At 43.5% G+C, this 13,573-nt stretch overlaps 2 protein-coding genes across 8 annotated transcripts in view; one reads left to right on the top strand and one right to left on the bottom strand.

Moving 5' to 3' along the window:
* The window catches only part of UNC13D (unc-13 homolog D), a 57,670-nt gene extending 54,759 nt beyond the window's left edge, over positions 1-2,911 (top strand). For all 4 annotated transcript variants that reach the window (XM_028716923.2, XM_028716924.2, XM_077924213.1 and 1 more), the window contains one exon: positions 193-2,911. In XM_028716923.2, coding sequence (XP_028572756.2) covers positions 193-317 — 125 coding nt within the window. In that variant the 3' untranslated portion in view covers positions 318-2,911. The remainder of the gene's footprint in view (positions 1-192) is intronic.
* Positions 2,912-9,394: 6,483 nt separating this feature from the next.
* UNK (unk zinc finger) overlaps positions 9,395-13,573 on the bottom strand; it is a 47,003-nt gene continuing 42,824 nt past the window's right edge. For all 4 annotated transcript variants that reach the window (XM_028716928.2, XM_028716929.2, XM_077924211.1 and 1 more), the window contains one exon: positions 9,395-13,546. In XM_028716928.2, coding sequence (XP_028572761.2) covers positions 13,391-13,546 — 156 coding nt within the window. In that variant the 3' untranslated portion in view covers positions 9,395-13,390. The remainder of the gene's footprint in view (positions 13,547-13,573) is intronic.

Here is a 13,573-nt window from a genome sequence, read left to right as displayed (position 1 = left end):
ACTTTTTGAGGGGCCCGGATTCTTGGCTTTGGCCTAGAAGAAGCTTAAGTCTTAGTTGTTGCCTAGCTTTTGTGATGTCTGTCTGCAGGAAACTGCGTTTGTGTTAAACGTCAAGAGACGTTTAGTTATAGGAGCAGGCTACTTGATTCCACATCTCACTGATTGCATGCCACCTCTCCCACTCTGCCCCAGGCGCTGAAATCTTGAAGCTGCTGGAGACCCGCAAAGGAGACAAGGAAGCCCAGGCATTTGTGAAGCTCCGCAGACAACGAGCAAAGCAATCCAAGGAGACTGAGCGGCAGCAGGAGCAACAATAGGGGCTGCAACAGAAGGGACTGAGCTGAAAAGGTGCAGCAGGCAGGGCCTGTGCTGCCATGGCGACAGCAAATACACCATGGAGAGCAGGAAGCCCTTCTTCCACTCCAGCTTTTTCTGCTGGTGCATTGGATGCCAGAGGGACATGCAGCATTCTAGCCAGGCCATAGCAGACCCTGGGGCTCTTTTGTCAGTGCATGCTGAAGAGCAAGCTGTGCCTGGATGAATGTTTGACCTGTTTCTATTCAAGAGGCGACAGGAAAGGGTTGTGTCACCCACTCCCAGCCCCAGTCATCCGTTCTTCATCTGCAGTAAGGACTTCCCTTATTTTAAGAAAAATGGAAAACGTGGTACTATTTGATTTTCATACTGCAGGCTAAGGGATGCTGTGAGCAAACACATGCGCACAATTGGCACGCATGCGTGCACACAAGGACTGAGAAAGAGCCTGTTTGGCCGGCAAAGCTTGTAATGTGCCCCTTGTGGATTTCCCCCAGGAAATGCTTTACTCTGTTCGCCAGATGGCATGGAAAGCAGGCAGCCTGGTACACCAGAAAGCGAAAGGGTGGGGTGGGGGTGGGAGAGCAGCTTTTGGCGAGTTAAAAAAAACAAAACACCCCAAACCTGCGATCACTAATCTCTGCTACAGGAACTGGCACTTCCTTCTGATTTAAGCGTCACTGACTTAAAAAGGAATTAAATGGAAGAGCCGCTGGCTGTACGCTGTGGTGGATTCTATGCCCACTCATCTCCAGGGCACAATTCTGATTATCACAAAGAAGGCACAGATGTTGCTGGGGAGTGGAAACTCTTGCGATTTAAAGCAGGGGAGGCTTTAATTGAAAAGAAAAGCTGCATATTCTATGAACAGTGCTGTTGTTGTTTATACCTGTAAGCTGTGCTTGGCTTTGATGGATTGATGGGAGCATAAGACTGCAGTCACCACCACCACGGTTAGAATTTCACCTCCATTTCGGCAGAAAGGCTTGTGAAGTGTTACTGTGAACCCTGACCTACAGGTAAATCTAGAGACAGCCTAATGTAAGCTTTGATCATAGCACTGCAGGAAGCATTCCCTCAATTTCTGAACATTTGCGTCTTGTTCCCCCCACCCCACTCTTTTGCAGTCAGGTGTTTCCGCTGCCAGTGAGGCCAGGTCTTTATAGTAAGGATGGGGAACCTGGTCCCCAATTCCCATCATCCATAGCATTGGCCATGCTGGCTGCAAGTTGGGAGTCTGACATCTGGAGAGCCACAGGTTCCACCCCCACTCCTGCTCTACAACTTAAGTTTTCCTGTTTTTCCTAAAGCCTAGACCAGATCGTTGTCAGTGTGGTGGTGGTAGATTTAGCCAAGGTTTCTGTGCAAGGGGAAATTTGCTCAGTAGACTGTAGTTCTCAGCTGGTTTCCTCTCCCATCAAGAGGAATTGCTTTCCTGTAAGTGAAAAGGACAACTAAAGGATTATGTGAGGCTAAGGCATGCTATTTCTGTCACATTAGCAGCTAAAGGCTAAAGGCTGTGAAAGAAACCAGGCCAGGCTCTCGTTTAGTTTGGGCGGGGTGAGCTCTGAGCAAGCAAAAGCGTTTCCTATTTTTACAACTGTGTGTATGTGCATACATTCCTGAGGGGAGAGCTGAGTGGACAGGCTCTTGTGGAGGCATTTTTGAGCATCTTAAATATGTAGTGCTTTAATGCCTTTCACTTACTACACAATCTTTGCAGAGGAGAGAAAACCCGAGAGCATCCTCTATATAGAGCACAGCTGCTGGATGTCTTATCTACTAACCCCACCCCACCCCAAAAAAATCAAGATTTTTTTAAGCTAAACGGTGTGTTTTCCTCCAGTGTACCTCAGGAGACTTATTGGCATACTATACACCACTTATTCTATAATGTGTTACAGTTCAAATTGGTGAATACAGTGTAAGAAGGGGACAGTAGCATTCCGTGGCACTGGCAGCAGGGAGGGAAACGGAGTATGAAGTAATCTCATTTCCTTTTGTAAAGGCCTGTAGCTAGGGTAGTTGCAGGAGGAAGGGAGGTAGCAGAAGTCCTGCATTGATTCAAAGCAAGAGCGTCCTCCTTTAAGCAAAAATGGCCAACCAGATGTTTTGCACAGCCCATAGCAGGGTGTGAAAGCAACAGCTCTCCCTTACTGTTTGCCTCCCCCTCCAATTCTGCAAATGGAAGTGTAACTAAGAAGTGTGGCAGTGCAACATAATGTGGCACTTCTGTTCAGTGTTCCAGTTACTCCATTCCCTCCCCTGACTGCCCCACCCCAACCATTCACTCTTTTAAAACCATTTCAAGCCCACTGGAACATGCTCAGTCTTCATTGGCCTGTATTGGATCCACCCTGCATTGGAGTGTTGTTGGTGTGGTGGCGGAGACACTTGTGCCCAATTCCAGTCTATGGGCTGCTCTCACTTTTGTCACTGGGAACATTTAAAATAATTACTCAGGGTGGAACCAACAATTGGATAACCCAGATAATCAGGTTTCCTTTTGTGTGTGTGTGTGTGTGTCGCCAAATCCCTATTTCATGGAGATTGTGCAGGTTTGTGACCGTATGAATAAAAAATTGAGAGGACAGTATACTACTTCTGAACCTGGGAGTTTTGTTTAGCCATCATATGACTACTGTGGCTGCTGCTAAACATGGCCTCCATAAATTTGACTAGGCCTGCATTAAAACCATTCAACCAAAGGGTCAACACATTTTGTGGCTCAAGCGCCATAAATCATGTGCTGTAGGTAGGGTTGGGCAACATCAGCTTTTCAACATTGAGCTGCATCGCCAGCCAAACATCGTGGTGATATACCGAGATGTTGAAAAAGCAAGCTGCATTGGCCTCTGCCTGTGAGGCACCTAGTGAAAGTGCCCCAGTTCTCACCTCGGGAACTGATGCGGTTTCACCCAGACACTCATGGGCTGGGACAACACAGCTTGTTTGTGCAGCTCAGCTGGGGCTTAGGAAGGTTTTCCCCTCCCCAGCTGAGACAGCCCCTGCGCTCCTGCCGCTCACAGGTGAATGGGCAGAGCATCGGGGCTCCTTTAACTGCTCGGCTGAGGCAAGAGCAGCTATAAACTCCCCAGTCGAGCAGTTTAAAGATGCAGAGGGAGGAACAGTCTGTACCAGCGCCTCGCCAATACAGCTTGCTTCTCCCTCTGCATTGTATGAGGAGCAGACCGCGATGTCAGTTCCACTGAGCGGTATATCGCTGGTGAAACCACCACCGCTTCAAAGTCCCTCTGCTAAGCAGCGCCCACTGGACGAACTCTTGACTCCCTCCAGCAGATGCTGATAGCAGAGGGACTCAGGAGTGGTGGCAGTTTCACCAGCGATATACCGCTCAGTGGAACCGACATCGCGGTCTGCTCCTCATATATCGCCCAGGCCTAGCTGTAGGAAGTCCTGTTGGCTGTTGTGAATCTATTCCTTTATCAGTTTCAGTGGGTAACCTGAGGTCCAGTACAGTATGAAAGGGAGAGGGGAGGAAATGCTCACTCTAACCTTCTACCCATTGCACCCTTTGATATCCTATTTTCTCCATGTCATCTCTTTCCTTATGTTAATACTCCCAAACACTTTAGCCTTTCTTAATTGGGAAGGCGTTTTCATTGCTTGATCATATTGACTGCACTTCTCTGCCTCTTTTCTAGCTTTGTGATGTCCTTGTTGAGTTGGCAGGACCAGAACATGCATGTAGTAGTCTAGAGGTGGTTGCCCCTTGGTTTTAAGAAAGACATTATTATATTGGCCATTTTCAGGCCATTTCCAAACTGGGCCCAGCATGGAATCTTCATTCCTACACAGCTATGCCATTTTTATTGTGCCATCCATTATGACGGCAAGTTTGAGTCCCAGGTCAGTTTAGAATTCTATCAGTATATATGTGAAGTTATTTTTTTGCCACTTTACATTACTTTTGATTTCATATGCCATTCTGTTGGTTATGAAATATGTAGTAGAAAGGCCAGTTTGGGGCATCTCACACTTGTCACCTTCCTGCAAAATTGTTATCGTCCACAGACTTGACCTCCAGAACACTTATGAGTAAATGAAGTAGCGGCACTCCCATCACAGGTCTTTGGCATAGCATAGTACTTACCTCCTTCTCCTCCTGTGATAACAGTCTCTTCTTTCTATGTGCAGAATCCTGTTCGTCAACCAAATCTTGATGCAAAAGAGGATCTGTCATTTTATCCCAAGACAACTAAGTTCAGGCAGAGGCCTTAGGGAAGTTATGTCACCAAAAGTAAATGGTGCCTATAAGATCACTTCTCTAGCTATTTGGTTAACCCCCAGATGCTTCTTAAAATGTTAGGGAAGCAAGACTTCAACTTGTACAAGCCATGCTTGTGCTACCTATATAAAGCGTCTTGTTCTACGTCAGGGTTGGGGAACCTGTGGCCATCAGCTTCTGCTTGACTCTAACTCCCCATTAGTCCCTGGCTGTATTGCCAGCAGTCAGGGATGATGGGAGTTGTATTCCAGTGACACCTAGAGGGTCACAGAGAGGAGTGTGTGTAAAAATAATTTACAGTGCAAAGGTATAATTTATATAAGCTGCCTCACCCTCTATTTAGTGTTTATCATCCCCCCTAGAAAGGAATGACAGCCCTCAGACTGAAAATGGTTCTTCATCCCTGTTACAGACACAAGGCATAGAAAGCACATGTGCATAGTAATTAACACATGTGTAGATCTCAGCATTTGCTGGTCTTACAAGTAAATAAGTCACTAGCTAGCTAGCCTCCGCTGCAGCAGCTTCTATGTAGTGATTTCATGAAATGTGGATTGATCCTTCTGCCTCATCTAATTAAGAGTAGTTGAGTGTCTGGTTGAATTTTTATTTATCCAGAAAGGCTTGCCTGTGGGAACTACTTTTCTAGTTCAGTGATTGACCAAAGAACCTACATTCTAGCACTGAGAAGCTGTCGGTGTGTCCCATCTCTCTCCAGCCTGCATCCATTGCTTATTCCTAATCATTCACGCTTTGGGGCTGTGTTTACTCAGCCAAAGGAGAATACTAGTAAGCGAGGACAGGGGATGGGATAGAATCACTATGGAGACACAATTACAAAAACAAGACAGCTTGGACAGATAGCAAACACAGATACAATTATGCTAGGGGGTGTCAATGTGGTGACTTACCGAGGTTGCTGAACCATCCCTGACTACTGGTCATGTTGATTGGGGTCGATAGGAATTGGAGGGCACCATGTTGGCTACCACTACAAATGAGATAGCTACATACTAGTTCAGACAAAGTTAATCATGCAAAACGTTCCACTGAAATCAATGGGGCAATTTGGGCTAAGCAACCACTGGGTCTCAATTCAATCAATAATAACATATCCTGCTGATTTCAGTGGGTCTTAAGGCTGATTAAATAGCTGGATTAGCATTATTAAATTCCCACAATTTTTTTTCCCATGGTCCAAACCCAGAATTCTCAAATTCGCTCACTTTATTCTGGATTCAAGATTTTGGGAGGCCAATTACAAAATGTCCTTGTTTCTCTCTCTCTTATGTTAATGGAGAGAAAGAGGAGGCAAGACACTGCTGCACACCAATTTTGAAGTGAGAAGAGTATATGGAGATCTCTGGGTTAGGAGTTCTAAGTAAGGAGATAAGCTTTCCCCATTTCCAGTTGGGTCCTTAAAAAGCCAACTGAGGAAAAGTTCCCATTCAAAAGCAGATTCTCCCCAGATCTAGAACTTTGTTTCCATGGAATCCAAGATGCTGTTGCAGGTGGTGTGTTGGGAGATATTCCGAGATACTTCATGGTTGAGAATATGGACTTTCTTTTAAGCACTGTCTTTATAGCTTAAAGGATCTTTCACAAAACCCTGAAATTGTATTGTATCTTGAGCAGTATGAGGGATATATGTATATAAAATACAGTAAATTGATTGGCTTCTATCTTTGCAGTCCTCTAGGCTGTAAAGGCTACTGTTTCTATATAACCAACTGGAAGGTGAAAAAAGATGTGATTGTGCAGCATTCCTGGCCTACAGTCTACAAAGAATCATTCCGGCACAAGTTCCATGAGAGCAAAGGGATCGTGTTCAGTTTACCATGGTGCAGCTGCTTCACATACCTGCCATTCACTTCATGGAGCTTGAACAGGAGACCTTCCTTGTGGAATGTTAGGCAGGTCCCACCCCCCCCAACCTCTCTAGCTTTCAAGTAGAGATCAAAGGTACTAAGAAAACTCACATGGACACCACATATACACTCTAAAACACACATACATATGCACACACAAAACTGCTGCCTTTTTTTTTCTTAGCAAAAAAATAAAAAAATTTATTGTCTTCTAGAAAATCCATCCTGCCCTTGGAAATTGTGACACAAGATTGCATTTTTTTAAGCTCCACATGCAAATCACTTTGCCAAGAAAGAGTGTCTAAAACCAGGTTTCTGGACAGCCAAACACACATATATACAGAATACGAGAAAGAACAACAGCTGAAATCACAGTTCCGCATTACAGTCTATAATAATGGAATCAAACACCACATTGTACACACCACCTATTACCTTTTGGCTGACTTCTACACAGACTTGAGCGGCTCTCTGTCCCAGCCGCCCTCCACCCTCCCCTGCCTAGGAAAATCCAAGGAGAGAGACTGGTTCAGAATTGCCACCATAAATACTGTAGTGTGTAATTTTAAGAATTTATATAGAATGTATTTATATATTTTTTTTCCTTTCAAACATTGGAAGCTACAGAGTGGGGAAGCCCCATAGAGATCTTTTGATCCACAGTCACCAATTTGCAGGAATACTTCACTTATAATACTTTTCGCCAGCAACATCTACTTTCTGGTTGCATTGCTCTAAAGGCTGATATAATCCCGGAGGGGAATCAAAAGGAGGGAAAAAATGAGAACCCCCCCCCCCCCAGACTGGTAATAAATACTTTTCCCTTTTGGGGACGGAACCAATATGGGAAAGTCTTGTCTGTCTAGTGGGACAGCACTAAACTGTTGAGTCCTTTATGTCCTTCCATGCTAAGGAAGGAAATTCTCTTCATTTGTCTGAGCTGTGCAGCCCTTGAAGTGGCTCAGGTTAAGCTTGGAGACTTATGGAAAGTTAAAAAGAAAAAGGAATTTTCCTGTGAAGAATTCTGTGTGGGGTCTCTGGCTCTGTTTACATGTGATGCTAAGTGATGGTTTAGCATTAGAAGGACAAGCTGAAGGAAACCTTGGGTATGTATGCTCTGCTTGCCACCTCCAGCACTGCAACGAGGAGGAAACTGGAACCTTCTGCTTGAACATTACAGCCAAACGGTAAAGTGAGGTTAATTGTATCTATGGTTATGGGGGTGGAGAGAGGCAGCTTTATAAACTATGGTTTGAAGTTGCTTTCACTATCTGTAGTTAAGATTAAATGCAGTTTATCCCGATTTAAATGTCACAAGAAGAATCTGTGGTTAGTCTAAAATGGAAGTGAAAGCTTGCAAAGTCCTCTGTGTGAATGCACCAGAGACTGCAGGGCTGCAGCTTAGCCTTGTAACACTGAGCCATCACTTAAGTGTTACGTGCAAACACAGACCCTGTGTGCTGCATATAGGCAATTCCCCACAATAAATTGTTAGGTGCCGTTTTCCCCTCTGCTGAAGTTGGGCAGTAGAGAAGCGTAGCCCAGCACCTCTGAGCTGTAGGATTACTAGGTCATCTGCCCGAATGTGTGGAAATTCCTCAGCCCCACAAAGCCAATTGTTTTAAAAGAAGCATATACAGGTTAATTCTTAACACTTACTTCTCTACTAATTATTCAGCTACCTGATAGTTCTCTGCTGCTAATCAAGGTAAGTCTACCAGCCTTTTTGAATACTCTGGTTTTTGCAACCACAATATTCCCTTGGCTGGTAAAATTAGTTATATTAGGAGGTCCTCCCCAAACTTTTGGAATGATTCCCGCCCCCCCCCCCCCCCCCAATTAGGCCTTGGCATAGAGGCCAGAGAGGGAATACAAGAGGCATTCTGCTCAGAAGTGTGTGAACTTTCATAATCCAAGCACATCTCCTTGGGCTGTCCATTTAGGATGATTTACTCTAGCACCAAATAATAGCTTTAGCATCAGGCAAAACCCAATCACATAATCCCGTTGGCCTAAAAAAGCACCCCATTGCTGAGCAGGTACTATTCAAATCAGCAACTACTAGCTCAATGAAGATTTGCTTTCGGTTAAACAAAAATATGCATATTTCCTCTCATTCATGGTTCATCCCACCCTATCCCGGTAAACAAAAAATTCCTATGCAGAAACTTAACCCAAAGTTACAAAACAGATTGGTTTTGCTTTTTCATTTGGTACCTAACAAACGCATTCACATTTCAGGTATTTCATTTCAATATTAAAATTCATAGAAATCTAGGCTTTCTTTTTTCTAAAAAAAGTGCGTCTTAAAAGAGCTAAAGAATGGGATAGAGAAGCGTGGGCTTCTACGATTCCCAGGTGTGGATAAAACCAGCCTGCTGCTATGTCCTCGTGCCTATGCATTATACTGACAGAGACGAGGTAGAGGAAAAAGCATAATTGGATGGGGAGCAGTCCGGAATTTGTGGGGTTGGGAGATTTATTTATTTTTTAAATCCCATTTTGGATTCTTTGGTCCTTCACAATAAAACAGACAGATTGGGTTGTGGCACTAAATGTAAACAGGCTTTTGCCTCTGGTATAATTTCTCCCCTGCATCGCACCAGCAAAGCAATTTGCCTAGGGGGTGTTGTGGGGAGTGGGAAAGAGGAATCTGATAACCAGCAAGATTCTATAGAGTTGCCAGGCCTTAAAAACAGGACAAAGAAACTACCTCTAAGTTACGCTTGAGGAGACCAGTGACACATCTAACACCCTCTGTAGGATTCTGTTGGAGTTACACAAAGCTGTGGCAATTCAGGACTAAACAAATCGCCCCCCACAAAATCATCGTCTCACTATGGACAATCACATAGAAAGGCAGAGGAAGCAATAAAACACAATGTTTACAAAACTAAGTGTTACAAACCAGTTACCACCAAAGAGCCTGAAAATGGCTGCAATTCTGTATAAACACTGTAGACCCGATTCAAAGAGTTTATTTCCTATGATCTTTAAGTTAGTTACCAAAATAGTTTAGTACATTTTATTTCCAGCAGAGTATTATTACTCCCCCATAATTTAAATTTGTGTGTGTATGTTTTAAAAATGTTCACATATTTTAAACAAACAAGCTTTCCTTAAGACTGAGGCATGTTTGCTGGCCTTGGAGACCAGGTAAGCCCCATGGCACAGACATTCAAAGGCTACAACCAAAAACGAACACAACCACAAGAGTCAGCCAGCAGCGTCTCTCCATACAAAAAAGAAAAGAAAGAAGCCAATTAGGTGTTCTTTTAAAAAAACACAACAGATACTAGTACAATATACACATTGAAAAAAAGCAGTTTTACCAAACATAAAAGTTAATTTAAAAAAAAAAAATCCTAAACAGAGCTGCACTTTGAGATCATCTGGGAATGCATATTAGCCCCCCAAATATGGGAGGGTGGAATTGTGGAAGCAAATCTAATGATGTACTTGCATTAAATATGAAAATACTCCAGAGGAAAAACCTGACAGTGAGTAGCTGGATTACCCTTATGAAAAAGAATGATAACTTAGAGTTTCCAGTGCTTTTCCAGGTTGGGGAAAGGTGGGTCAACTACTGCAAATGAAGCAGAGACTGGTGAGCAAGGGAGTGAGATTATAAATCTAAATATTACACTTTTACATGTTAAACAAACTCCCCAGTTCAAAATGACAGATTAGAGTCCTTCTGGACTGGACCGTTTCTTTTTGTTGCCTACAGGCTGTTGCAATGTCTGAACAAGTCAAAACAAACTGCAGTGGGAGTTCTACCACTCGGGAACTGCAGGACGACACATTTACTGGATACAAGCTTAACACAAAAAATATTCCAAACCACAAATTTCAATGAAAGTCAGTTGGATTTAGGCCCCAATATATATTCCTGGAAGCCTACCACACATAATCAAAGGTTAACACATAATCAGTGAGTTAACACCATTTGTAAAGCACTCTGGGAAGAGTGCAAATTTAATCTCAATGGAAATTATTAGTGGAGGCTGCAATCCTAAACACATTTACTAGGGGGCAAACCCCATTGCATTCAATGGTGCTTACTTCTGAGTAAACATGCCTAGGATTGCACTGTAAGTTTCTTTTTTAATAGGTGTAGTTAAGTTCTGCTCAGAGCTTGGAAACCTTATTCATTCTGGCCCACAAAAGCACAAGAACTAAATTAATGATTGCTCCGATAATCCAGCTGCTGGTTGCTTGGGACCCAAAAAGATTTCTGTCTATTTGTATAAAAAGCCTAACCTATGAAATGTATCCCTCAAGGCTAGATGCACTGTGCCTAGTAAGAGATGGGCAATATAAATAGTAGTCAATGCTGTCCATGACAAATGGTTCTGGTCTAAGTAGTTCTCTAGCAAGTGCACACCCAATATTAAGGAGGAATGCATTTATAGACTCAGGCTTTATGGCCGTTTTGGGAAAATGTTCTCCATCTTCATGGAAGTTGTCTACTGCAGGTACCCAGCCAAATAAGGGCATTTGCAGCTACACTAAGGTGACCCAGAGTTAACAGAGATGCTAACCCAAAGGAACAACTAGACTATCTTTCGTAAGAATGAGCAGAGCAGTAGAAAGGGCACGTCTGCATGGGAGCGTCTCTCATTTTTGGCTTGGTGCTTTTAATGCCAAAGCAGAAGGGCAGGAGGATCAGGCCCCCACCAACTCCAGAATTACTCTCTGGGCTGTGCAAATAGTGTATCACATACATGCCTGATGAATGTTCCCATCTGTTGGGGACCGGTCTCAAGCCTCTGGGCTACAAAGATTCGACTGCACACAATTCAAATGGACCAAACACAACTGATCCCAGACGCAGCCTAAGACTATAGAAAGCCTTGGGTGTCCCCAGATCGTCTATACCTAAACAGGGATCACAACCAACGATATCCTCCTGCAAAGAAGACAGGCTAGCTTCACCGGAAACCTAAACTAGTGAGGAGTAAGATAGAAGAGTAAGAAGGTTTCCCTAGTCAGAAGGAAAAGGAATGTATTTGAGAAGTGAAACACTGTGGACTCTGGGCAACCCCATCTTTTCTTGCCTACGAACAGCGCTTTAAGTATGGCCTCGTGGCATTCACTATAAATCAGAAGAATGTGAAGCGGATTAGGAACGTAACTCCACTTGACACCTAAGCAGCTAGCTAATCTTTCAAGAGAGGATATTCCAATATCTTGGATTCTCTGTTTGCCTGCTCCCAGTTCTGCATTTTGTGAATCTATTTCTTGCCACTGGAAACATTTTCATATTGGGGTCCCTGAACATTTGCAAAATTCTGTGTTTGTCCCATGGCTGTGAATTTAAAATTATTTCTTCCTCACAATAGCTCCGCTATTACTTTGCAGAAATTACATCTGAAGGAAATCCATGCTTCAATTCAGTATGCAACTCCAAATTTTTGGCAGCAAGATAGAAACACACAGTGTTAACTTCTGAAAATGTCCTCCGCTCCTCTATCACATTCTACATTCCCCAAGTTCATGGTGGTGCACCACATCTTACTGTATGCTAGCAACACAAAGTGCTGTCCAGGGCAAACAGATGAGCTTGCTCTGTTAAAAAACCTGAATGATTTTTTCTTAACACTCAAAGTAAAAAACCAACTCTTGTCTGAACTATGGGGTGGATATGTTACACCGCGACGCTGGTAACAGTACCATTCGTGGTATGGGAACAGCAGCGGAAGAGACATATTGTTTCTACCCATCAGGAAGTACCAAGTATTAGGTTTGGGGTGAGTAACATGGCATCAGCTGACCAAATGTAGACCAACTGAACATTGTACCCTCTAGCCAGATACTTGACCAATACCCCATTTCTGCGGTCCCAGGCAGGCAGACAAAAACAGGAAACTGATTTAGTCCCAAAGGGCCACCCTACCTAACTGGTGGGTCACAAGTTATGCAGGCCTGTATTGGGCAGACTAAAAAAGTTTAAAAGGTTCCACCTACCTCCATTTAATTATCAATGAAAACAAAGCCTAGGAAGAATACCCCACCCCAACCTCCAGCAAGCAACCAGAAAAGACACAGGCTTTTCCAAAGCAGGTCTTCATCATTTCACACTTCCACCTCTACCTGCCACCTAGAATGCCTTCCATTTGCATTATCCACAGCTCTGAAGCACATCCTAATTGCCAAGAGAATACAGACCACAAACTCAGACTTTTCCTCTTTACGAAGTTCCACTGATAAGTAATGCTTTTGAGTAAAACTATTGTGACTACTGGCCTGCCATCACTGGTTTGTTTGAAATTTTGCTCCTTTTGTTGCTTTGGTAGAAACCTACAAGTGTGTAAAAAGACTTTTAAAAAGTGAATGCTTGTTTTTCAAACAGATATCCAAAGATCCTCACCCATACTGAAGGCCAACAAGAGTTCTGAATGCCTGAAGCTCTCAATGGGGAAGAACTGCAAAGGGGATTCTCTTGTTGTTAAGCTAAGAGCATGACAGCTGCTTTAAAAAGATGAAAATGATGATGAAGTAAGAGCCAAGAGAAGGAGGACGAAGACATGATCAGAAATTTGATTTCCGTGTCTCTTCTCCCCACAGATCCGGTCCTCACCCTGGAAAGCACTTGCAAGCCCCTCTTCCCCTTCCCTCTAAATCTTTATTCAGAAGACTAAAAAAGGGTTACATCCTAAATAGGAAAGGGGGAGGGGAGAGAGAGGAAACAAACTCTGCAAACTGCCCTTTGATCTACATAAAAACAGCCATAAAAGTCCCTAAGGAGTTAGACTTAGCAGGACTGGGTGGGTGGGGGAACCTTTAAATGGGAGATGCAAAGTATTAAAAAGTGCTCTGCAACTAATTTTTGTTTTTATGTATGTATATATATATATATATTCATATATATATATTCATATTATATTTATATATATATATATATAAAGTTAAAAAGTTCTATGTGTGATATGCTAAACCAAATGTCCTAGTAGGGTCACGACTGGAGAGTGTGTGGCCTGTTGGGATGGCAGATGGGGCATTCGCTCTCCTCAGCACACGTTTCACACAGCACAGTGTGTTGGCACGGGAGTACCACCCGGTTCTCTTCCTGGCACTTGAGGCATTTCACCGACTGCATCTGAAACACTGCCTGGAAAGAAAGAAACGGGGGGCAAAA

The sequence above is a fragment of the Podarcis muralis genome, chromosome 2 (genome assembly GCF_964188315.1).
Source record: "Podarcis muralis chromosome 2, rPodMur119.hap1.1, whole genome shotgun sequence".
NCBI classification, from domain to species: Eukaryota; Metazoa; Chordata; class Lepidosauria; order Squamata; family Lacertidae; genus Podarcis; species Podarcis muralis.
The sequence above is the reverse complement of the archived record's forward strand: the minus strand, read 5'-3'. Positions and strand labels throughout refer to the sequence as shown.